Source organism: Simochromis diagramma, unplaced genomic scaffold (assembly GCF_900408965.1).
Source record: "Simochromis diagramma unplaced genomic scaffold, fSimDia1.1 OVJJ01000317.1, whole genome shotgun sequence".
Taxonomy (NCBI): domain Eukaryota; kingdom Metazoa; phylum Chordata; class Actinopteri; order Cichliformes; family Cichlidae; genus Simochromis; species Simochromis diagramma.
The window spans coordinates 4,010,147-4,033,198 of record NW_024386994.1 but is presented as its reverse complement, the minus strand read 5'-3'; the positions used below and the strand labels follow the sequence as shown (position 1 = coordinate 4,033,198).

The following is a 23,052-nucleotide window of genomic DNA, read 5'->3' as shown; positions in this document are numbered from 1 at the left end:
AACAAGTCAATAAAATCATGTTTTTTTGTTTTTTGTTTTTTAAATGACAGTTTTACTGTTATTGTCAATAAAAACACAGACTGAATTCTAGTTTGTTTTTTGTTTTTTTTGGTAGGTTTTTTTTTTTCCAACTCGTTCATTACCCTGCATAGACATACAACAGCACTCCACTGGAACTCACTGTAAACACAGACCATACATGTTGCTCAATGCAGGCAGGAAACTGGATAATGAGACGCTGAATTTAACTGTGGTCAGCTGCGTAGGCCTGGAATTTAAAGGCAACTGCTTTTATTATTATTACTTTTATCATTATTATTATTACTATTATTCTCATGACACTTGTTAAAAATTCTCCCAAATCAAAAACATTGTGGTTCACTACGCTTTCTTTTTTCACAGTGCTCCATGTTGCCTGTGTAGATTGTTCACGTACATATATTTCCCATCATCACCCCAAACACGCACGCCTACATTCACACACGCACTTTTAAATTAGAAAAAAATAATAATAACACTGAATTTCCATAAAGGTGAAACAACAGCGTTCTGCAACAAACAATGTGACATCTTCTCTAAAGATTTCCTCTACATCATGCATATTTTGCTGCCTTTTTTTTACTCTTCTACACAATTATCAGATCTGGGACTACATGAAGTACTTAACAGACAATGCTGATGAAGCTGGTAAGAAGAAGAAACTTACAAAAGTGCCTTTCAGTCTGTGATTGATCGAGCATAATAGTTAAAAAAAGTAGAAATATAAATACCTGCACAAACAGTAGTTGCGTCTTCTTAAGCTGCATTACAAAAAAAGAACATTCATAGTTCTACATACTTTAAGTTGAAGATTTGATTGTGAGTGTCATTGTGCTTGTTTAGAATGAGTGTGTGTGTTTGTGTTTGTATGTGCACACGGGCGCAAGTGTGTGTGTGTGTGTGTTAATCGCACAGCTGGAAATCACCAACTGTACTTGGAACATTATACATGACGATGCTTCAGGCCCACCACTGCTGACCAATCACAATCTTGTGGTGTCATGAAGTGACACCTTCAGGGCTTCTTGAAAGGCTTTCCAACATCTGGTTAATGTTTTGATAACGCCAACATTTTCTCAAACTGTTTAATTGCATAATTCTAACTTAACTTTAAAAAATGAAGAGGGTGGGCCGCTTAGTCAAACGATGATGATTTATCAATGGCTTTTGGTTTCATGTGCAACATAAACCCCAGAGTCCTGGGTGAAAGTCCTGTGGTTAACACAGTGAAGCACCATAACGTGCCCTTTATCTTTCTCCTTTTTCTGGCTCTCTGCGCTTTTGTCTGACTTCCTAACTGCTTTTTCATAAATCTTTAAGCTATGACATCACAACAACATGATTGGCCAGTTGCAGTAACAGTCCGGGAAAAGCAATAATTGTATTTTACTAATAGTCATAGAAAGTTGTAGAAACAACATCTATGTAATGATGAGACAGACCTGTGTTCACTGCTGTTTAGAATAGAGGCAGAACCACAAAGTTGTCTTGGTTTGTATTTTTTTGGCACTCACTCACACATGCATACATCTCATACAAAATACACATGCGTACCACCACCTAGGCCAGTGTGTAGCAGTTTTTACGCACTGACAATGTCTGTAAGATCTGACAGCTGTATAAATTTTGCCAAATGAGGGAGCGGTATCAGTTATATCTAACTCAAATATGTGTAAACTTTAGATTGTGTATGTGTCTGAGTGTGTGTTACTGTGTTTCTAATGAATTTTAGCACGCATGCGTTTGCATTTTCTTGTTTTGTTCCTACGTCATAACAGCTACAATGGCTGTCCACAAAAAATCATGTATGTTCAAGCATGCCAGTACAATGGTATTTGTTTGTGTCCCTATTCTCTGAACAGCCACACAGTTTTTTGTTCTTCATGCACGTAAACGTTCATCTAATCTAAGCGAGTGTAAACAGTGATGCCAGCCTAGCTCTGATTTGATGTTAGCATACTTTTTAAACCAGCAGGACAGGCACTGGAAAACATCCTAAATTTAAACAGGAAAAAGAAAACGACCATTTATAAACAAAGCGAAGAGAGGAGGACGCTAGGTTAGCCACAGAAGCTTTTCCCTGGGCAGGTTTTGTAAAGGATTATTTCATCTTGACTTAGAAGTAGTTTGAAGATTGACAACACGCTCCGTGAGTGGTTAATATGAAGCTACGGCTAGTTTAGCACGCTGGAAGCAGGGAGACAGGCACGTCTAGCTCAGTCCAAAGCTGACAACATCTGCCTACCAGCACCAAGCTCGGTCATTACATTAAATATCACCTCAGTCAGGACCACTTTATACAAAAGAACACAGTTATTTCCATCTGCAGTAACTTATGTTGGGCAGCATGGCTTGTTTCTGGGACTTTCTTGCCTTTTTCGGGTGTACGCATGGAAAATTTAAGGCAGGAAAAGCATCACCAAGACCACAGATATGGTACTAATTATGCCAGACACAAGCTGAAAGGAGGAGCTAGGGTGGAGGTAGTGTGCAAAGTGTTTTGTATGCACAGTAACTCTGGGCAAGCTATAGAAGCTTAAATAGGATCCTCTGTAGCTAATTACATGTGTAGAAGAGTCTGGCAATGAAATCAGCACTCCTAAGCCCAAGACTCCCAAAACATTACTATGGCTATATTTAAGAAATAATTGGACGCATTAGTCTTTGGACAGAGAGCAGGTAGAGTACAAAGAGGTTTCTTTTTTTTGTCAACAATGCATGGCTGCAATTTCAGAAAATTAACCTGATGAAAGCGGTGCAAATAAATCAAACTAGTAGTGTTGTCAGCTTAAAACTCCGCAAAAATAAGCAAATAAGAAAAAGTACTAAAAAACTCAATAACACTGATTATTCCAACTTTAAAAAAAGATGCATACATGTATGATGAAAAGACCTACGGCCCACAGAGCTGCTTGGATCAAGCACTCCGCTACAATCTCAAACTCTTCTGTTGCTCACTTTCTTTGAGAAATCTTCTAATCCTCAGTCGTGGATGGAATCTGAGAGAGATTAGCACAGCCCTGCTAAAGGTTTAAACTCTAAGCTTATTTTATATTTTGTAAATCCCTCCAAAAGCTCTGGGTTGATCCCCATTACTGCCACACAGACTCAAAGGAATCCAGAATTGTCACTTAAAATAAGGTTTCCTCTCTTGATGGAGAAAAATATGGACCTCACTTCTTGGCAAAGCACAGTTGTTTATGTCTGTGCCGTGCACACTGCATTTCTAACACCTCTCTGTGCATAAGTGCCTTTGTGTATCTACCACATCAGTGCAAATGTCTTTGTTGTTTGTCGTGGTGTGTGTGTGTTTGTGTGCCTGTGTGTGTGAGATCATGTGAGTGTTTTGTGTGTTCTATGTTCACAGCAGCCGTCCCAGCACCACCCCCTCTCTGCTTCTGGCTTCTCCCCTGAGGATCTCCAGGAAGCCCAGTTTAGTCAAGAACTCCAGCCTCTGACGGTCTGTTGGCTGCACCTCACAGAACACACCCTGAGAACCTAGACACACACACACCGTGCAAAAATGGCAAAGCAAAGAGGCAGTCATTGACAGATCAGTTTTTCTCCAAGAATAAATCATACAAATATACAAGCAACATATAAATAACAGACTTACATAACAAAATCCCTTTACACAGTCTAAAGAAGCAACATAATCAGCAATTACAACTAATAACTCATATTTAATGGTGTGAAAACAACTACAGGTAGCTTTTCCCTTAAACCCTTCTTGCATTATTGGAGTATTCTTCCACCCTCCACATGTCTTTTCTGCTCTTTTCTCATCCTCTAATCCTTTTACTTATCCTTGAGGGTATAAGCGCATACGGATTCATGCTAATATATGCAGCAGAATTTTATTTAACAAAAGACACACTCGCAAACACACACGTGGAGCTTACCATTGGCCTTTAGCGCAGTGAGGAGGGCGGTGAGCAGGGTGCGGCTGATGCTGATGTCCACCAGCTCGGGCAGGGCGTCCAGTCGCAACTGCGAGGGAAAGTGGTAGAGCAGCGAGTCTGGGTACTCGCCCTGATCCTCCTCCATCAGCTGAATCAGGTCCTGCACAAAGGAGAGCAGAGACACAGATGCACTTTCACATGTTGCAGAAGATTGTTCTTCCTCCACCTGCCACTAGATGTTACCAATTAGGCACGTTTGGTACCAGACTCGTTTCCAGTTACCCAGCAACCTTAAAACCTTACAATGAATACAAACACACAGTAAAACACTAATTATCATTACAAATTAAGATTTGCTGACGCTACATTTTAAGTGTACAAGTACTGCCTGGTGACCCCAGCAGACACTCCTTGATCAGCAGCTTTTATATTTATATGCAAAGACTTCTGGGATGAGTCTAATGTACTTCCTGTCTCAGAAGCTGATAAGCATTTTTCTTGGAACTGAGTTAGCTAACAGCAACTAGATTTCAAGTGAGGTAATGTAATAAGCAGCTATTTGTATAACATACCAGTAATATGTAACTATGTGACACAAAACAGGGGGAAAATAATTAAATGTTCTCTATAAACAGATAAATGCTTATGAATATGTAGCATCGGTCGATGAGGGAGGCCATTTTTGGTAGATTCTTTAACCCATTTGTAACCCACTTGTATTCCTGACCAATCAAATTTGAGCATACTATGGCTGAATGTTAGTAAACAGTCCCTGTGGAGAGAAAAATGCAAGCTTAAAACCAAGATTTTGACAATCGTTTTTTCTTTGTTTTCATTTTGCTGCATTTGTAAACACTGACCAGTAGATGGAACTGGAGGCGCTGGCGTTGATATTTACTGGCTACACTGGAAGCCTCTTAAGGTGCCAGCCCTCCCAACTGAGCGGACTAACCGATGGATTCCTAGATCGAACATTCTTGTTCCCTAGCCAGTTTGCATGTGACGAAAGCTTTCAGCTGGTAAACTTTAAATTTGTCTGCACCTGTGGCTGCCTGCTGACGTGTGAATGATCCACAGCATAGCTGTCAGTTTGCTCTGTGACGCACAGAGCGGCTAAATGAATCCTCCACACATGTCAGAGTTTGACTCTGTCTGCTGCTCACCACCATTTATGCTTGGCTCTTTGCCAGAGATCACTGAACAGTGATGATGGGCAAAAACAACATCAGCCGTGTGCGCTACTGTACTTCAGTTCTCAATAACCATTCTGTATTTTAAAGCACTTAAATCCTTACCTTCCCCATATTTGCCATATTTCTGCATTTCTCTTTTTATTAACAATTAGTCACATTCACATGACAGCCGGTAAATCTGAATGCACCGTTCGCAAGTTTACACACTAACCCGCTGATACAGAAAACAGGCCCACTAAAGACAGAAGGAATACTGCAGGTGGCCCTTAGACACATACTAAATTAAATCATTAAATCCGGTCTGTGTGTGTGTGTGTGTGTGTTATTGTCTTTGTCTACCTATGTGTTCCACCTAACTCCCAGCGACTTATTATCCTGCACAGAGGAACCCAGATGGTGTGACAGCAGGTACTCATAAGTCTTAAGTTAATGTGCGTAATGTAAAACTGGTCTGTCGGGTATGTTTATAGCTTTGTGTACTCTGTGAGCATTTATGTTTCAGCATAGGGTGTCAACCAAAAAGAGAGGTTTAACTGACTTCTTGTGAGAGGGTAAAACCCACGTATTCACCTGGGTGTTTGGATGTGTGCCGTTCATTTTTGGTGGGTATTTGTCCCTCATGGCGGGTATCCAGCTGGCCTGGCACCGCTTGGCAAAGGAGCGAACATCCAAGATGCCTAACACACAGCCGCAAACGCCCAGCTCATCCTCCAAGATGAAGCTGTACTCGGGGCACAAAGCTAGGCATGGTCCAAGACATCTAAGAGAGTGAAATCAAGTGTTATTGATTTGATGCAGTATTTGACAAATCGTTGCACACTTCCTGATTGAGTTTCTTTTCTCTCTCACACGCAGACACACCTGTCTCCTATGACATCTGGATGAGCAGCACTAGACTCTGGCCCACCCTGTGTCCTCAGGTGAAGTTGGCGGACCATTCGATACAGCTCCACCTAAGTACACAACCATTAAACCATGTGTCTTCCCACACCAATGTTTAAATGTTGAACTAAAAATCTACGACTTTTAACAATTTAAATTTCCACCTGAAAGTTCCATAAATGTTGCACCTACATGATCTACTGGTTTGCTCCCTGATTGTTTAATGCAACTGTAAAAGCTAACACATGACTTTCCAATTCCCCTTTTGTTTAACCTCTTTGCCAGTTGTGCTATGTCAAGAGTTTCTGTGTGTGGGTGAGACTACCTTGTCTTTGCTGTGGTAGGGCCTGATGTTGTAGAGGCGAGTGGTAGGGAAGAGAGGAGGAGGATGAGTAAAAAGTTCACTGCTGCTCCCTACTGGGAGAAGCATCTGCACACCACATGGGGGGAAAAAAACATGCACACACATTAGGCAGTTTTAGGGGGCTTGACTTGATAGAGCAGAGTAAAATATTATCAAGAATTTAAGAAGAGATACATCACGAATGGCATCTGAAATATAACACACTACCTGCACCTCCCCTGACACGCCCCCCTTGAACGCCCATGGCTCAGACTCTACTCCCAATTGGTCGGCTCCCGTGGTCTTCCCACACCCTAACACGGAAAAAAACAATCATATGTGACAGGCTACATCACATGTTCAGGGCCAGTGAAATACCAGAAAAGTTACCAGTGCACATGGAGAATGATCGCGCAGCTTGAAAATTTTATGTCGAGCAAAAAACTGTAGAGCTTTACAGCATTACAGCACCACAAGAGACGCTCGCTGAAATAAACTTGTCATAAAAAATTCAGTCCTCCCTATCAGCTGGGCTCCACTGAGCTCGAGCTGAGAAGTAATGACTGAATTTTGTAGTAATTTATTTCAGGCGCAGATACAAAAAGTTTAAAGACCATCAGAGATCAGGCTTACTCACATTGGAAGCAGTTCCTCCAGGAGCCGAGGGCAGAGCTGTCACTCAACACTCGTCCATCTGAGTGAGTAAATGGGCACGTTAGAGCGTAAGAGAAAAATGAGCCACAGACAATGACTGGCAATAATCTACAAAACCGCTGATTCCACCAGTGTCCTCTCTTAACATAAGTACTGAATACAGTACAGTATATAGTATGTGCTACATTATATAATGCTATAAATAATAGAGCAGAGACTATAGGGCATACGACTAAAATAGTAATCATACAACCGGACAGTAGATAAATTATTATTGGATACACAAAACAATAGTAATCTGTTACATGCAATATTATACAATACTATAGTATACTATTATTGTATTCTACAGCAGAATATTATGTTGAGCTCTTACACTATAGCACTATAATACTACACAGTTTCTCAACATAACATCAGTTCAATAGCATGGTAAACTATATACTGCAGCGTGCTTCTAGTATACTAGGACCAAGTGGTATACTTCTACTATGCTGTTATGCTCTGATCTGCTACTGTAGGGTAGCACTGTAATATTCATTTATCTAGTATTCTTTAATTAACTTAACCTAATTATCACATCCAGACAAAGCACTTTGCAAGCAGTTAAGTGGGCACGTCTGTACTTTCTCAAGTTCAAGTGAAATACATTGTGTAACAACTGTACCTCACATGTGGCACAGTTGCTGTGGGATAGCTGTAACAGCACAGAATTTCAGTGGAAACTTGTTTGAATGTGAGCGACAAATAACTTCCTCCTTTAATACCTTAAAGCAAGAAACAGGAGTGAACATTCTGCCGTTCTACATCTATAGTTATCTATTTATCTGTCTATATATAGATAACTCCCTGTCCACTTCCTTCAGCTAAGCTTGTCTCAGTTCATTAACACAAATATCTGATCAGCTCACAAATTTAAGTTTAAGTGATTTTAAGTGATTTACGTGCCATGCCTTGAAGCACTCCTGTCTGCTTAGAACAGGAAAGTGCAGCTACAGTTCGAACTTGGACAAATAAAAGATTGTTAAACTATTGCCTGGTCTGATGAGTTGATTTCTCCTACAATATTCCAATGTTACAGTCAGAATTTGGTGTAAACAAAATGAAAGGAAGGATCCTGCATTATCTGGTAGCCTTAGTGTAAGAGTGTGGGGAAGTTTTTCCTATTTAAATGGCACAGCCTGCCTGAGTATTGTTACTAACCATGTCCATCCATTTATGGCCACAGTGATACGTCTTCTGACAGCTGCTTCCAGCAGGACAACGCACCATTTTGGTGTTTCTTGAATGTGATAATATGAGTTCAATGTACTTAAATGGCCTCATTATCATGGCACATTCTCGTACAGCAGGGAAGATCAAACCAGTGCAGAGTCCAGTGCGTCACACTGATAGTATAGCAGTATATTGCTTCTGTCCTTACCAAGCCAGCATATAAATGCCTTTGCCACCAGAGCTGTGTTCCTCAAGTCCCACACATAAGGGTAAAGGTCATAGAGCACAGCCCTGTTGTTCCCACCCACGACACTGCAGTGGAGCTGCGCTATGTCTTCACACAGAGAAAGTAACCTGGAGGCCCGCCCACGCCATTCATCAACCTGAGGACATAGTAAAAAAAAAACCATTATGTTGTTCTTTCTCACGTGTAACGTACACAACCAATCCAAGTACCTCAACAAAAACTCCTCTCATAATCCTCACCGACCTTTTGAGGTGCTGCCTTCTTGCTGTTAGTACTGACCAGCTGGCAGTTTGTTTTCAGCCAGGTCAGATCCTGCAGTAGCTTCTGGGCTGATGGGCCGTGCTCGTGAGGGAGATAATGAAGACCAACCAGCAGCCGCACCTGCGACTCACTTAGCAGACCTTTCCCACCGCAGAGCCCACGAACCTGGGCTTTCTGTCCCCGACCTCCAGCCGCAGGTGCTCCAGGCTTAGTTCCTGGAGGTTGCTGGATCGGTTGGCAAGACTGGTATGACTTCCTTTTTTCCCACTCTCGTCCTTCCCTCTCCCCACTGACTTTAGTGGGTGAGGACGGAGGGGAGCTGGAATTCAGGGGGAAGACTGGGAGTTTGGCCACAGTAGAGGTTCCTCTGAAGGTGGAAGGACAGTCAGATCTGTCAGGAGTTTTACAGTGAGATGTTGGGACAGAGGCACGCTGGTCTGTCCTTGTGTTCTGCCGGCCTACAATTATCATGAAAATAAAAAACACGCACAGGTTGTGTGTTTGAGTAACAACACTACACTGAACATAAACTGCAATAATTCATCAGTGTTTAAACATAGATAGATAGATAGATAGATAGATTATTTTTTCGATACAAAATAAAATGTTCATGCCTTTTTAATTTGTCATTTATTAAAATTATAAATATATATTTTAACTCAAAAGTACAGTTTTTAAATTTAACCCTAACCCTTGTGCGTGTTTTTTATTTTGACAGCGAATGCGCACCTGCAGACCACTTATGTGCAGCCCTGGTTATTTAGCTCGTCATATTGCAGCCACAGAAATTATTTTGTCCATGAAACCATAAAGCTGCACTTTCTTTTTGCCTTATAGTTTGATTTGTCATAACTTCTCCGTTTTGTGGTAAGCTTTTCTTTGGCTGTCACTTCTTCACCCTGACCTGTCTTATTTGGCTCAGCAGAACTGAAATGCTTTTACACACACACTCACATAAGCTCAGCGATTCTCTGCGCGATCAACCTCTCACATGTTTAAGCTGCGGGAGATTTCACTTGTCATGTTTGCATAGTAAGCTAACGATTAATAAGACGATGTCAGAGGAATTGGTGCACAAATTATCATCACTCACAGATCAGTGCTGTCGCTCTCTATACACAGTTCGCACGATTGCAAAGTGAAAGCAAAAAAACAAGCGCAAATTCAAATGCGATTTCAATATGTCACATATTGACAGTGGCTCACCGATGCCAATGACATAATTACCCAGCTACATTTCTGAAAGAATGCAAAAGCATTGACATATATTTTTCCTTCCTACAATAGCCGGACGGGCAGGGCAGAGATAGATTTTGGTAGCCCGACTGGAAAAATTGCTAGCCCCGGGACGTCAGGCTAGCGATTTTGCGAGCCCTGTATCTGATTGAGGAATCACTCATCTCTGGAAAAGAGAGTTTATTACAGAGAAATGGCTCTTTCCAAAATAAAAGCTATACTATCTGCTTCTTCTGGGCTATATTCTCAGCAGCATATTAAACATATCAGGTCCCCATAAGGAGAATCATGTGCTAACGGCTGTCTAAATGACTCGGGTAAAGTTTGTAGCATGCATGCTTGTTGTTTTTGTCTTTGCACTAGGATGATGTCGGCGTAAATGTGCAGTCATATTCGTTGTGTTCCCACTAGTGCTTTCAGGTTAACCTCGTTAAAATGACCTTAACGCCACAACACGGCAAATCTCCGTTAACGAGCTACCCCTGATAGCCCCGTGCATGGGGCTAGACGGCCAACACGTTTACGAGCTAACTGTGCTAACACACTAGCTCCCACCAATGTAATTGAGCATTGCATGGCACATCCAACATACTGTTTTACTTTAGTCCATGACACGCTTACCTTCAGGGTCATACGTCACATGAAAACCAAAATAATTCCAAACGCCAGATCTGAATGAGAGTGGGGGAGGTCCATGTTGCAAGGAGAGCTTAACTTCTGTCTTGCTAGCTTGCCCTGCGCTCTTCCTTCTGACTATGCTGTCTGTGTGGAGCGCTCAGTGGATCTGTGCTCGACAGTGCAGCCTAGGCGGAGTAGTCGGACGCAGATTCACTGAGCGCTCAACACAGACAGCATCGTCAGAAGGAAAGTTGATAAAATAAATTACAAATGTATTGTTCGATACATATGCGTACCGAACCGAAAGCACTGTATCGAACGGTTCAATATCGATATGACTATCGTTGCACCCCAGATAGATAGATAGATAGATAGATAGATAGATAGATAGATAGATAGATTTTACCAGCTTGTAAAGGTTGGTTGAGTTCTTCCATCCAGTCTTTCAGTGCAGCAGACAGAGCTCTATCAGGACAGTACTCACACTCCTCATCTGGCGGACACACAGCAATGCATTGACAACCAAAAACAGCCACACCTTGCATACTCGTTCTGTAATGGTTATTAGCTTACACGACACTATAAGGAAATTATTACAGGTCTGCACAACAAAACCTGCCGTAACAATTAAAAATTTTCTCATCTTCTCTTCTGAAAGCCTCTTTTGTCCTCCAGCCTACCGCTCAGTTCTTCCTCCGCAGAGGGACCGGGCTCTCTCCTCATTTCCTCCTCCATCACACCGTGCAATTATTCCTCAATCATCACCTCTCCCCCACCCAGTCTTCAGAACATCACACGCTACACTGCTTCTCTGTTTCGACAATTATCCATCCAATTCCCTGCCCCTCCCCCCGCGACAAACAAAAAAAAACTGTGTGCTTGTGCTCTAATGCATTTTACTCTCATGGTAAATGAGATGCAATGAATATGAACAACATATCAAATTCATGTGATGCTGCACCCCACTTTTGCAGATGCGTGACAGGAATTCTTACATTACACTTCGAACACATAACTTATTATACACCGTGTGAGAAAGACTAATGAAATGACTTAAAGTCACAATGTTTTAACAGCTTTTACAATAAAGGCAGATTGAGGCTGGTGAAACTGTGTAGGCTGAAAGCTTAACAAGTGACTTTAGAACAACAGATGGAGCTTTAACTTTGCTTACTTGGTAGATAATATCAGACACAATGGCTGTCTGGTGGTCAAAATGGTGCTAGTTGCCAAGCAACACGGGCTTATTAAACATTTCTCCTGAAGCGATGGGACTAACTGTACATGGATGTGGTCTGGCAGAGACAATATTAGTTTATTAACTCAGGACATCTCCTGTCTCATCATACTCCCTCACTCCATCTGCCTTCCCTCAGTTGGATCCCTCACCTTTCGTATCCTCTTTCCCAGCTCTGTGCCAGCTTCCCAGCGTGTGCAGCGGGATGTAGTTGGCTTCAAACTCACAGTTGGGGTTAAGCAGCAGGCCCCTGAGATGGTTCTTAAGCTGAGGCTCTCGACCCTTAAAGGGCCCCAAAAACAGGCGTCTGGAGTCATAGTCATTTGCGTGCAGATTGTCCCAGATAAGTGGGGGGCGTTGGAGGACTGACTCCACCTCAGCCAGGGATTCCAGTGAGAGTTTCCTGGAAATGACCTTACTGCCTGTGGAAAGAGAAAGCCCAATGCTCAAAAATCTGTTAACCATTTTCCATTTAAGAGGTTTACATTAGGACAGCTAAATAAATAAACCTACAGTCAGATAACAATGTTACTGTGAAATACTGGAGTTACAAGGTGCTTACAGTACGTTTTAATGACACGCACCTAAAATATTTCTACAAGCTTTGATGCATATTTGGCATGCAGAGCAATGACCCTGTTCAGCTGGTCCTCCTGGAGGGACTGGTTGTTTCTCATTCAAACTAGAAGGGCTGCTGGCTCTGCTCCAAATCACATTAAATCATTGGAATACAAACTTGTGTCTGTTCCAGTTAACGTTATGGGCTTTGTAATGAGCTACAGATTCTATTATGAATCTTAAACTTTTCGGTGCTTTTGTGTTTTTGAAGGTTTTTCTCCGTGTTCCTTCTGTTCCTTCTGCTTCAGCCCCTCTTTTTTGGTGAGGTCTGAGTTCATTCTGTCTCTCTTTCGATTTACTCCCTCCTTCACTTTGAAGGTTAGTTTCTCATGTGAGTTTTTGCATTTTTTTCTTTCCCGTTTTTCTTCTCCCACCTTCCTAAATGCATGACTTCACCTGCAGGTTACAGGCCTTCCCTCTCTAGTGTCACTCTATCAGGCTCTTGCTGCAACTCCCTTGTGTTTCTAATCACTTATGTTTTGAGCCTTTCATCTGAGTTTGGTTTCTTTGTGCCCTATTTGGTCTTTTGATTTTCATTTTTGAACTACAGTACGGACTTCCTGCCCCATATTTCCAGCACCGCCTGTTTAGAAGGATTTTGTAGTAGTAAATTGTGACAGTTTTCAGCAACTAGAACGCAGAATCAAGTTCAATAACAGATAAGCAATTAAGGAAATGCACAGAAAAAAAACAGGTACACTACATGCATATACTGTCCATATAAAACAATGTCAGAGCACCATATAAGTTAGCTAACCAGCGAATTCTATTCTTTTAAATTGGACAAGTGCCATTGCCAACATGACCTAAGGCCTATAGACCTGCTGAAGGTCTCACTAGTGAAACAAAAGCCACTGTTCTTAGCAATGAAGATTATATCTGCAATATGCAAGTGGCACAGATTGAGTAAAACTTGTCATGGCTGAACACAGACAGTGCTTCAAGTACTATAAATATAAAATAATATGAAATCAGCAATAAAATTGTAGTTCACCGGGTCACAATAAAAAAATATATATAACAAATATACATCTTACCTGTCCATATTACTGTTATGTTAGGCAGCAGGTCCTCTCCCACAGTTTGCAGGTAGGGAGACTTGGATACACTGGGAGAACAGAGAGAACCACAGTACTCTACACAGAGAGGGAGAAAAGCAGTGATATTTAATGAAGAGGCAAATATAAAAAGTGCTTTTGTATAATTTTCAGTCCTGTAACAAGTCCTCAATCTACAAGCCTACCTGTAGGGCAGAACAGGAAGACAGGCGGTTCCCCCAGGAACCGATAAATCTCATTGGTTACTGTGACCTGAGCGTGGGCAAATGAAGTGAAGGCCTCGCTGTCGGCTTGACACATGGAGTGATCAATGTCATCGAACAGAATGGCAAATGCCTGGCAACCCAGGTCTGATACCTGGACAGAGTGATGAGGTTGAGTTTAAAGAATACAGAAATCAGTGAAACTTCTGTAGTAGATGACCTCGTGTAGCCTACCTGTCTTAGCTTGCGTTTAAGTAGAGTCAAGTCACAGGAAGAGGAGAAGACTATGTCCTGACCAGGAGACAGCGCGTAAACAAACCTGAGGCCTCTCGACTGGGCCTCTACAATGAGAGTACGCAGCTGACCTGAGAGGACGAGAAAAGTGAAAAATACTAAATGTGAATTTTAAAACAGGACAAAAATGTTTTTAAACACTGATTAAAGATGTCTGAATATTTTGTTTTCACTTTTTTTATATGACAAGATTACATACTAAATCCTGAGCTGCGGTGTAATGTGTACTGACATTTCCCTTGCCCTCTTTTTATGTATCCTTGTGGAAATCAGCTTGACCCTCGCAGTAAAAGGTGCAATAAAAAATATAATGGACATCATAAAAACTGTAGACGCCTTTATGATCACAATGAAACATACATTTAATGCCAAAAGGGAAATTTCAGAATGTGTCAGAGACGTTCTGCTATACTAGTGTACAATGAATCAATAGTCTGATTGTACTTGTACCCTTGTGGTTCCCCTTTAAATAGATTAAATTGGTTTTACAGCTTTCAGGAAACCATGGATGCCCACATGAGTGAAAATTTGCTATGGTTAGAGGTCCTTACCCTCCTCTTCAGGAGAATAGACTTCTCTCCACAGCAGTCTATGTTTCAGGTCATCTTTCGGACCGTACAGGTAGGTGTTCAACCCCCAGTGCTGCATCCTGATGGAGAAAGACATGACCAGATGGGTCACATGTTGTCACAATGCTCACACTCAGAGTTTTGCAGAGCCAGGAAACAAAAAAGCTGCTGAAAAATCACAGCTGCTGTGACTCACCACAGGATGGTAATGTAATGTACTTGCATTTATGTAGTGTTTTCTCACTCAAGTCACTTTTTTAACCACACACTTATATAGACTCAAAGCACTTTATGGTCAGTGTAGAATAATCAGTTAATCTAACATGCATGTGTCTGGACTACAGGAGGAAACTGGAATACTCAAAGGAAACCTGCATAGTTATTCAATTAGTTGAATAGCTTTTAGTTTCAGGAAGCCATGGAGTGAAAAAAAGCTTAACAAATTAAAAGATGGCTCGAGTGACGAGTAGAGTAAATTCCAAAAAGGCCAGAGTTGGGACTCATATCAGGAGCCTTCTTGCTGTGAGGTGCCAGTTCTAACCAGTGCAGCATCATGCAGCCTGCTGGGCTGCAGTTTTTGAATTTTTGGTTGTTTTTTAATAATAATACTCCTTAGAGTTAAGTTACAGTTACTCTCCCATATACCACATTTGTATTTGGGAGTGTCACGGCGGGGTGGCCCGGTGTGAAGAAGAGGTAGACCCAGATGCAGACACGGTGGAGACAGAACTAGGTTTCCAAAAATAAAGCGAGCCTTTATTGTGGCTGATGGCATGACAAAAACACTAGAGAACACTGAAACTGGGAAAACTAAGGAGACTATGACACTCTGTGAAAGAACTATGAAAAAACTATGAACACAGAGTAACTAGGCAGGCTATGAAACAGTGACACAATAACGGAAACTATGAAAAGATGAGGTGAGGATAACAGACGATCTGACACCGACTGAGCAGAAACACACGGATTAAGTACACATAAGGAATGATCGGGGGAAGCGGAATCACATGGGGAAAACGGCTGACAACAATTAACATAATGAGAGGACAGGGGACGTGAAGCTAAATACAATAAACAAAAAACACAAGGATCCTTCAAAATAAAACGGGAAACATAACGAGACCCAGACATGACTCGAACTTGACAAACAAAGAAAACTTGGACATGAAACGTGACAGATAAACACACGAAGACTTAACACAGAAAACTTCACACAGGGATGAGACAAATGGGGAGCTTGATAAATCATGAATTAAAACTGTAACCTAGGCATGACAGAATGTAACTAGATAAACTGAAATGAAACTAGACTGAAAGGAACAACAAAATCATCAAGAAACTCAGAATACTGGGTCACATGACCCAGGACCATGACAGGGAGTAGCTCACACTTAGGTATGAATTAGAGTCACTGCTTTCTGGTGCAGTTCATGAATCCATACTTCTAAATGCCTGAATATGGATTAAACCACCATAAATATTTTGTATATTTAACTGTTAGTCACTTTACTCATCTTATATATTTTGAAGCTAGAGGTTGAGCTCAGGCAGAAGTTTCAGGGGTGAGGCAGGACTTGGGTTTCTGTGCATGATTTTAGGTATTGCATACAATTTAAACAATTCAAGAAAAGTAGCAGCAATCTAGTAATTTGTGACTTGAATGTTTGCACTGGGCACAGAAAAGACAACCTCAAACAAAAACATCCTAGTAAAGTTTATGACAAGTTACCGGATAAATGGTTCAGAATATATCAAACTAATAATAGTGAAATAATCTGAATCAAGGCCCCAGCAAAGACATGCTAGAAGACAAAGAAAGAAGTGACGGTATCGTGTAGAAAAAAGAAAAGGAAGCTGGAGGACAATGACAAAACAATGAGGCAAGAACAGACCAATGTGGAATTTGTAGCTATCTTCACAAATTGTGCAGATTACCGTAGGCAGGTGTGTCTGCCAGCAGAAGAGAATGGATGACGTCATTAGGAAATCACACTCTGCAAAATCAGCTGCTTTGGTGTATTTCTGCATTATTTCTTCACTTCAACACATCGTGCTGGACTTGCTCTGTGTAAGCATACATATCATTCAACATACAACCCATGGAGCGAGACAGAGTGATAGAGACAGAATTGGCGCTAAGAGCGAAGACAGGAGGGGAAAAAAACAAACAAAAAAAGTGGATCTGGCTGCAAGAAAATAGATCCACAATATCGATCGAGAGTCTCCAAGGCTGTCTCAGTTACAGGAAATGACCTCCTGAATTATAAATAGAGCATAGTACTAAGAGGGAAACAATACCAACATCATTCATACGCGCACAAATATACAAACATGGACACTGCTTTGTCTCTGTACATGGACCGGCTCTTGTCTTTCTTGTCATTTTGTAGGTGTGCTGTGCTCTCGATCTCTCTCTCTCTCTGCTTCACTTCCTGCACAGATGGTAAGTCGCCTCCACAAAGCTGCATCCTACCTCCCTCAAACACACAGTCACACACACAGTCACACACACAATTACATACTGTACACGCATCCACGGCCAATCTTACGCAACATTCAGCGTATGATTTTTGCCTGCACCCCACACTGGAGTCTAAAAAAGCTTGTCTATAAATAAACCTGGAGCCCACACACTCAGCTGCAGCTACGCAGAAGTTTTGGAAAATAAATTAATTCTCTTTATAAAGCATCCACTGCCTCGTTACCCAGTTTTCTGCATCCTCCCAATGCAGTGCAAGTTTATAGATAGATTTGAGCAACTTACAAAACTGCTGATCAGGTCTTTTTTTTCTTTTTCACAATCCAAAACCTTCTAAATCACAATAACAAGCACAAACAACGAGCCTTAAAAAAACTGGAAATATATCATGCGCATATATCATTCAATGGCAGTGGAAAGAAGAGAAGCAGGGGGACCTACCCTCTCTGGGGATGCAGACGGCTGTGACTATTGGCTGCTGAGCAACACAACTGTGTCACAGCTCCCAACAGGGATTTATGCTGCTCCGCTTGTACTTAACATCAAGATTTAATCAGTCTTATGAGGTGGGCAAATGTGAACATACATAAAAAGGGATTGCCTCATTGTTAATTAGTGCAGTCGTTTGTATTTAACTCGCTGTTGTTGCTTTATTGTTGTGTTCCTGATGGCTACTTCCTGAATGGACAAGAAAATGCCGCTTTGAATGTGTGCTGAAAAATAGTCTATTAGTATTCTGCCTCTGCTGTCATGAAAATCACTGGGTGGTGATTCATGCTGAAAGAGCTTGTCTCTCTTTGTGAGCTGATCAAACTGTTAATGAAAAGTGCTGTGGCCCACTCAATAAGGAGCTATTTTTGCCTTCGTTTAGTCAAGATTTGAACCCCAACAGTGTTGCCTTTAAATTAGATTCCTGCCTCTGATAGCAGCCTTACTCTTAAGAACATTTGATTACCCAGAACGTTGATTTTATCTGGCTTAAACAGCATTTGTCTTCCGTTTTTAAGTTGTTGTCATGCTGGGACTGCACTGTATCACTCCAACCACCTGAAGAGTGTGATGGTCCTTGAAAGCTTCTTCCTTGCAGAGCTTCATGCTCAGCAGATAATAGTTTATGTACAGACACTTAAAGGGGAGCTAACCTGCTCATTTCAAGCTTGAATTTCTAATTCTTAGACTAAATTTGACCTTTACTTAACTTATGCTGGGCCTTGGTGCAGCCCGTCAGCTCATCCATTTTCCATTTAGCTCATCTTGTAATAATATCCGTCCCCTCTCTCAGCAAACCTTCTTCTGATTGGCTGCCTCTTTCAAAGAAAAGGTTTGAATAAAAGGTAGGTGGGGCTTCTGTGCTTCTGTGGATTACTAGACATACACTGATGTGTATGACAGGAAATAAAGAGGAGCATAAAAGGTATCCCTTGAATAATGGGGCACTTTAATTATATGATATTATCATTTTAATAACTTGACCTTTGATAAATTTCCCACTGCAGCGTTGGAAATGCATTGCACCCGAGTAAAAACTTCGCAAAATAAGTTTAAACATCAAAGATGGTAAAAGAAGATGTTTTGAACCTCTTTCTTAATCCTTCCACTATAACAAGATGTAGTGTCTGCCTCTCCTTTCCCCTCCTGTCACCCATAGCTGAGCACTGAGGATGAAGCTGTCCTTTGCTATGGAATCATTCTGCCTCAGTAATTTCTCTCTGAAGCTGTGCTTGGCACTGAAATAGAGGTTTGGATCTGGTTTCAGCCTAAAGGCATCAAGTCAGCAGCTCCTGAGCCCACACTGTTTTGGGGAAAGGAAGATCAGCGACACAGAAACATCCCGTCTGACCAGGGTTAGAAGACATATGCATGCTCACCTGTGCTCACAGACTGTGCATACAAAAGAGGGAAAGCAGGGATGCAGAAAAAGCACGAATATCTTGATGAAGTGTTGGGAGACTTACCACTGGAAGAGTACTTTCCTTTGATCCATAGACCAAGGCCTCCCATAAAAACCTGATGAGGAAAAATACAGAACTGAGTGCACGCAGATAACTGAATCACTTGGATGAAAAGATGATTGTGCTAATGCACACTCAAATGAGATCTTCAATGACTTCCTCACTTGCAATCACATGATTCAACAGTAAACATAACATTTGCACTGCAGTCTCACATTTATACACAAAAGGAAATATACTGTGGAACCTCCATAAGTGTCTTTGACTATAACCCTTCAGCGCATGCAATTGCAATTTAAAATAATGTGCTCATTGGTTAACAATATTGTTTGATACACATATATGTATGGCATTTAACTCCTAATTAATGCAGCGTTTATTCACAAATCAGAGAATTACTGGACACCGTTAGCAGCTGCATTTCTGTAAAGTACAGCTACACAAAATGTTTCTTCCCATGCTTATGTGGTCACATGCCTGCTGCGTTTGGCACAGCCATAATTCATTTCCAACTACACTCTCCATCACAGTTTCTATTCTTAGAAATGGGAGCATCTCCAGTGTCCCTCTTCCTCCTTTGTGTTTTGAATAAGTCTGCAATGTGTGTGTATGTGCGAGTGTCTGTGTACAGTAAATGGGTCAGAGTAAAAATTAAATCAGATACACTTACAATTTTGACTGCTTTCTCCTGCTAAATACCTTTGGGGAATTGGTTTTATATTGGTGTGCATGGGTATGGCATGTCTGCATATGTGTCCTGTGTAAAGCTGCCCACCAAGCCAAACCCAATTACTACCTCTGCTGGATGCCACCACAGGATTGAGCATGTACAGGAATAAGTAATGTGTGTGCAGCACCACTTTGGTAGAAATTCATAGAGTTATAAAGCTGAGACGGTGGACAGACCAAAAAGTACACAAACAATGAATCAACTCACATAAAATGAATCTGCAACAATTTTAAATTTTAATCAGTGACCATTTAAAAAAATTCCCTAAGCAAAAACATGAAAGCAGTTCAGCTCCCTGTTTTATATTCCTGTGAACTGTATATTTTTGGAGTTAACTCAAATCACTCATTACAGCCAAGGTGTGCAGAAGCGCATCTCTGAACACACAGCAAACATTCAAGCAGATATGCTACAGCAGCAGAAGACCACACCAGGTGCTACACCTGACAACTGAAACAGGAAACTGAGTCTACAGTTTCCACAGGGTCACCAAATTCTTTCAAAAGAAAATTGGAAAAATGTTTCCTGGTCTGATGAGTCTGTTATATTCATCTGGTAGAGTCAGAATTTGGTATAGAAAACATGAGCACATGGATCCACAGTTCAAGCTACTTGTGGGGTGTAATGGAGTGGGGGATATTTTTCTGGCACATTTTGGGCCACCTCTTACCAATTGAGCATCATTTAAATATCACAGATTGTCTGAGAGTTGTTGATGACCATGTCCATCCCTTTATGACCACAGTGTACCCATCTGCTGATGACTGCTTCCAGCAGGATAACACGCCATGTCAAAAAGCTCAAATCATCTCTAACTGGCTTCTTGGAAACAACAATGAGTTCGTTGTACTCAAACAGCCTCCACAGCCATCAGATCTCAATCTGCCAACAAATCCACAGCCACCGTACGATTCTGTCATGTCAATATGGACCAAAATCTCTGGGGATTGTTTCCAGCACTTTGTTGAATCCATGCCATGAACAATTAATTCAGTTCAACCCAGTACTAGCAAGACATAGCTAATAAAGTGACTGGTGAGTGGTGATACTATAAAAGACAAAATAAACTGTTGAAGCGTGATATCAAAGCTACTGCATGAAAAGTGACACAGAGAAAAAACAAAATAAGTTAATGCCGTTTTGCAGGGAATAATTAAAAAGAAACACTTGAGACAACTTTTTATTATAGGTTGTCAATTTCTTTTCAGTAATTACACCCTGACGATTAAAAATAATCATATAAATGTCTGTCAGTACACATCGTTTGTCATTGGCTTCTATGTTGAACACGAACGTTTCCTCTTCACACAATGCTGTAGAAATGATACTTGGTATCATTTAGAAATGGTCTCTGCGTTGTTTGCACATGTACTAGAGGAGCATTACCGTGCAGATAATGCATGTAGTCAAGTAGTATCTTCAAAGCAAGCTGCTAACTAGGTTTTTGAAATATTTGATGTCATGTACCAATGACCCTATAATGTTGAACGTCTGCTTGTCTACCAGCAGACTGGGAGTTTCTTCTGGGCAGTCACTTTGCCGTTTGTGAGGACTGCACTCTTATTCTTAATGTGACTGGAACCACTGTGGACTTCACCTTTCACAGCTATTCTTCTTTCTGGCTCTGGTTCTATTCATTTCATACCATGTCATAATTTACTGGCTCTGTGTGAGTGTGGTGGTTATGGAATATAATGATGGGACAGGTGTGTCACCATTCCCAATATGTCCTTTTGCAGTATCCTCGTAGCTTGTTATATATATCTGTATGTATATATATATATATATATATATATATATATATATATATATATATATATATATATATATATATATACACATGCATATATATATATATCATCTTCTTCTTCTTCTTTTTCGTTGTGTTTCCTTAGGTTGGAGCCTAAGGAAACACAATGAAGACCGTATTGAACGTTTTTCATTGCTTGCTTTTTCATCCCCACTTCAAGCCTGACTGATCACCACTAGATCTTTTTAAAAACCCTTTTCATCCCACCAAGGCCCGTTTTCTTAAACACGCGCCCCTCACACACGTCTCGAGTAGGTAAAGAAAAACGTTCGGTTGTGAATATAGGTCAAACGGTGGTCTGTTTAAAAGCAGCCCCCCGAGGAAAAAAAAAAATCACATGATCTGACAGGTCGATCTGGAAGTCGAGCGCTCTTACCTTCCACCACCCCACAAAGGAACTGCTTCTTCTCCTCCATTCTGGCCTCCCTCCGCTTCCAGTCGGCCCCTAAGGAGCGAGGGCAGACAAGATGCTCTGCCTATCCTGTCAGCTTAGATCCCGGGGATAGTATTCATGCCTCTTCTCGATCTGCTTCCACCTCCTCCTCTTTTCCTTTTCTACACAGCGCTGATGCTCCCGTGCTGCGTTCAGGTGCTCAAGCGAACCTCGTACTTTTTTTTTACCAGCAAAGTGCCGAGTAATTTCAGAAAAATGTTAACACAACATACAGCCCACTAACAATTTAAATGATCCCGTTAAAGAGGTGGGTATAGGTTAAACAAAACAAAACAAAAAAAACACGATATTTTACTGACAATACAAGAGAATGAAGATGATGGAAATCAGCCAGGACAAGTCATTAAATATCTGTTAAATGTAGGTGTGTAAATCCACAAAGAACTGTGAACCTCAGCAGCAGCAGTATCACAGGTCATCTGCTCACAGCCTGTACACTAAGAAAATCTACTGGAGCGCTCAATAGAAATTATTGTGAGACGTGATTATGTTTAGAGGCAAAGGTCACCATTTACAATGTAGGCAACGTAAAATAGAGATATATTTTTAATCATTCTTCCTTTTCTGTTCTACTACCCAGTTCAAGCTGAGTGCATTCATTGGAATTAAAATTCAGACTAAGATAAAGTTAGTATTTTCAATCTATTATTTTATTATTGCATTAATGTATCAGAAGGTTCAGTTAACTTTGCATAAAAAAGATGGCAGGAATTTTCTTAAAGGAGCTACCTTTACTTTCTTACTTTGAGTTCATTTCGGAACCTGAGTATTTTTTTAACACAAGTACCTGTACTTCTACTTAAGTTCAGAATTTCTGTACTTCTGCTCCCTCTGGATAAATAGGTGTACAAATTTCCCGAAACACTGAAGGCAGCATCTCCCAGCCGTCTCTTCCAGTCTTCGGGCGCACAGGCGCAATGGCCCCTTGATAAGAAAGGGGAATGAGGTGTATGTGTGTGTGTTTGTGGATAACTTAATGACCAACCTAATAGTCATCCACAGTTACATTCGTCGCATGTGGTATTTTTCTCATGCACAATACTTCCTGGATTACTGAC

At 41.1% G+C, this 23,052-nt stretch overlaps 1 protein-coding gene across 1 annotated transcript; it reads right to left on the bottom strand.

The window, feature by feature from the left end:
• Positions 1-127: 127 nt before the first annotated feature.
• Positions 128-22,112, bottom strand: si:dkey-183c6.8 (protein O-GlcNAcase). Its single transcript, XM_040040793.1, has 17 exons — positions 21,917-22,112; positions 19,004-19,055; positions 14,552-14,649; positions 13,941-14,071; positions 13,689-13,860; positions 13,483-13,581; positions 11,980-12,249; positions 10,997-11,083; positions 8,719-9,194; positions 8,437-8,611; positions 6,997-7,053; positions 6,588-6,673; positions 6,342-6,446; positions 5,996-6,087; positions 5,705-5,894; positions 3,942-4,101; positions 128-3,537 (listed from the first exon to the last, which is right to left on the bottom strand). Exons 1-17 carry the CDS (start codon positions 21,954-21,956, stop codon positions 3,401-3,403), a joined length of 2,427 nt encoding a protein of 808 aa, XP_039896727.1. The 5' UTR covers positions 21,957-22,112; the 3' UTR covers positions 128-3,400.
• Between the last annotated feature and the right edge of the window lie 940 nt (positions 22,113-23,052).

Coding starts and splice junctions, on each gene's coding strand:
- si:dkey-183c6.8 (XM_040040793.1), bottom strand. CDS start 21,956: ATGGAGGAGAAGAAGCAGTTCCTTTGTGGGGTGGTGGAAG. Junction 11,084..11,979: donor TGGGAAAGAGGATACGAAAG/GTGAGGGATCCA, acceptor TGTGTCCGCCAG/ATGAGGAGTGTGAGTACTGT. Junction 3,538..3,941: donor CACTGCGCTAAAGGCCAATG/GTAAGCTCCACG, acceptor GTGTGTGTCTAG/GTTCTCAGGGTGTGTTCTGT.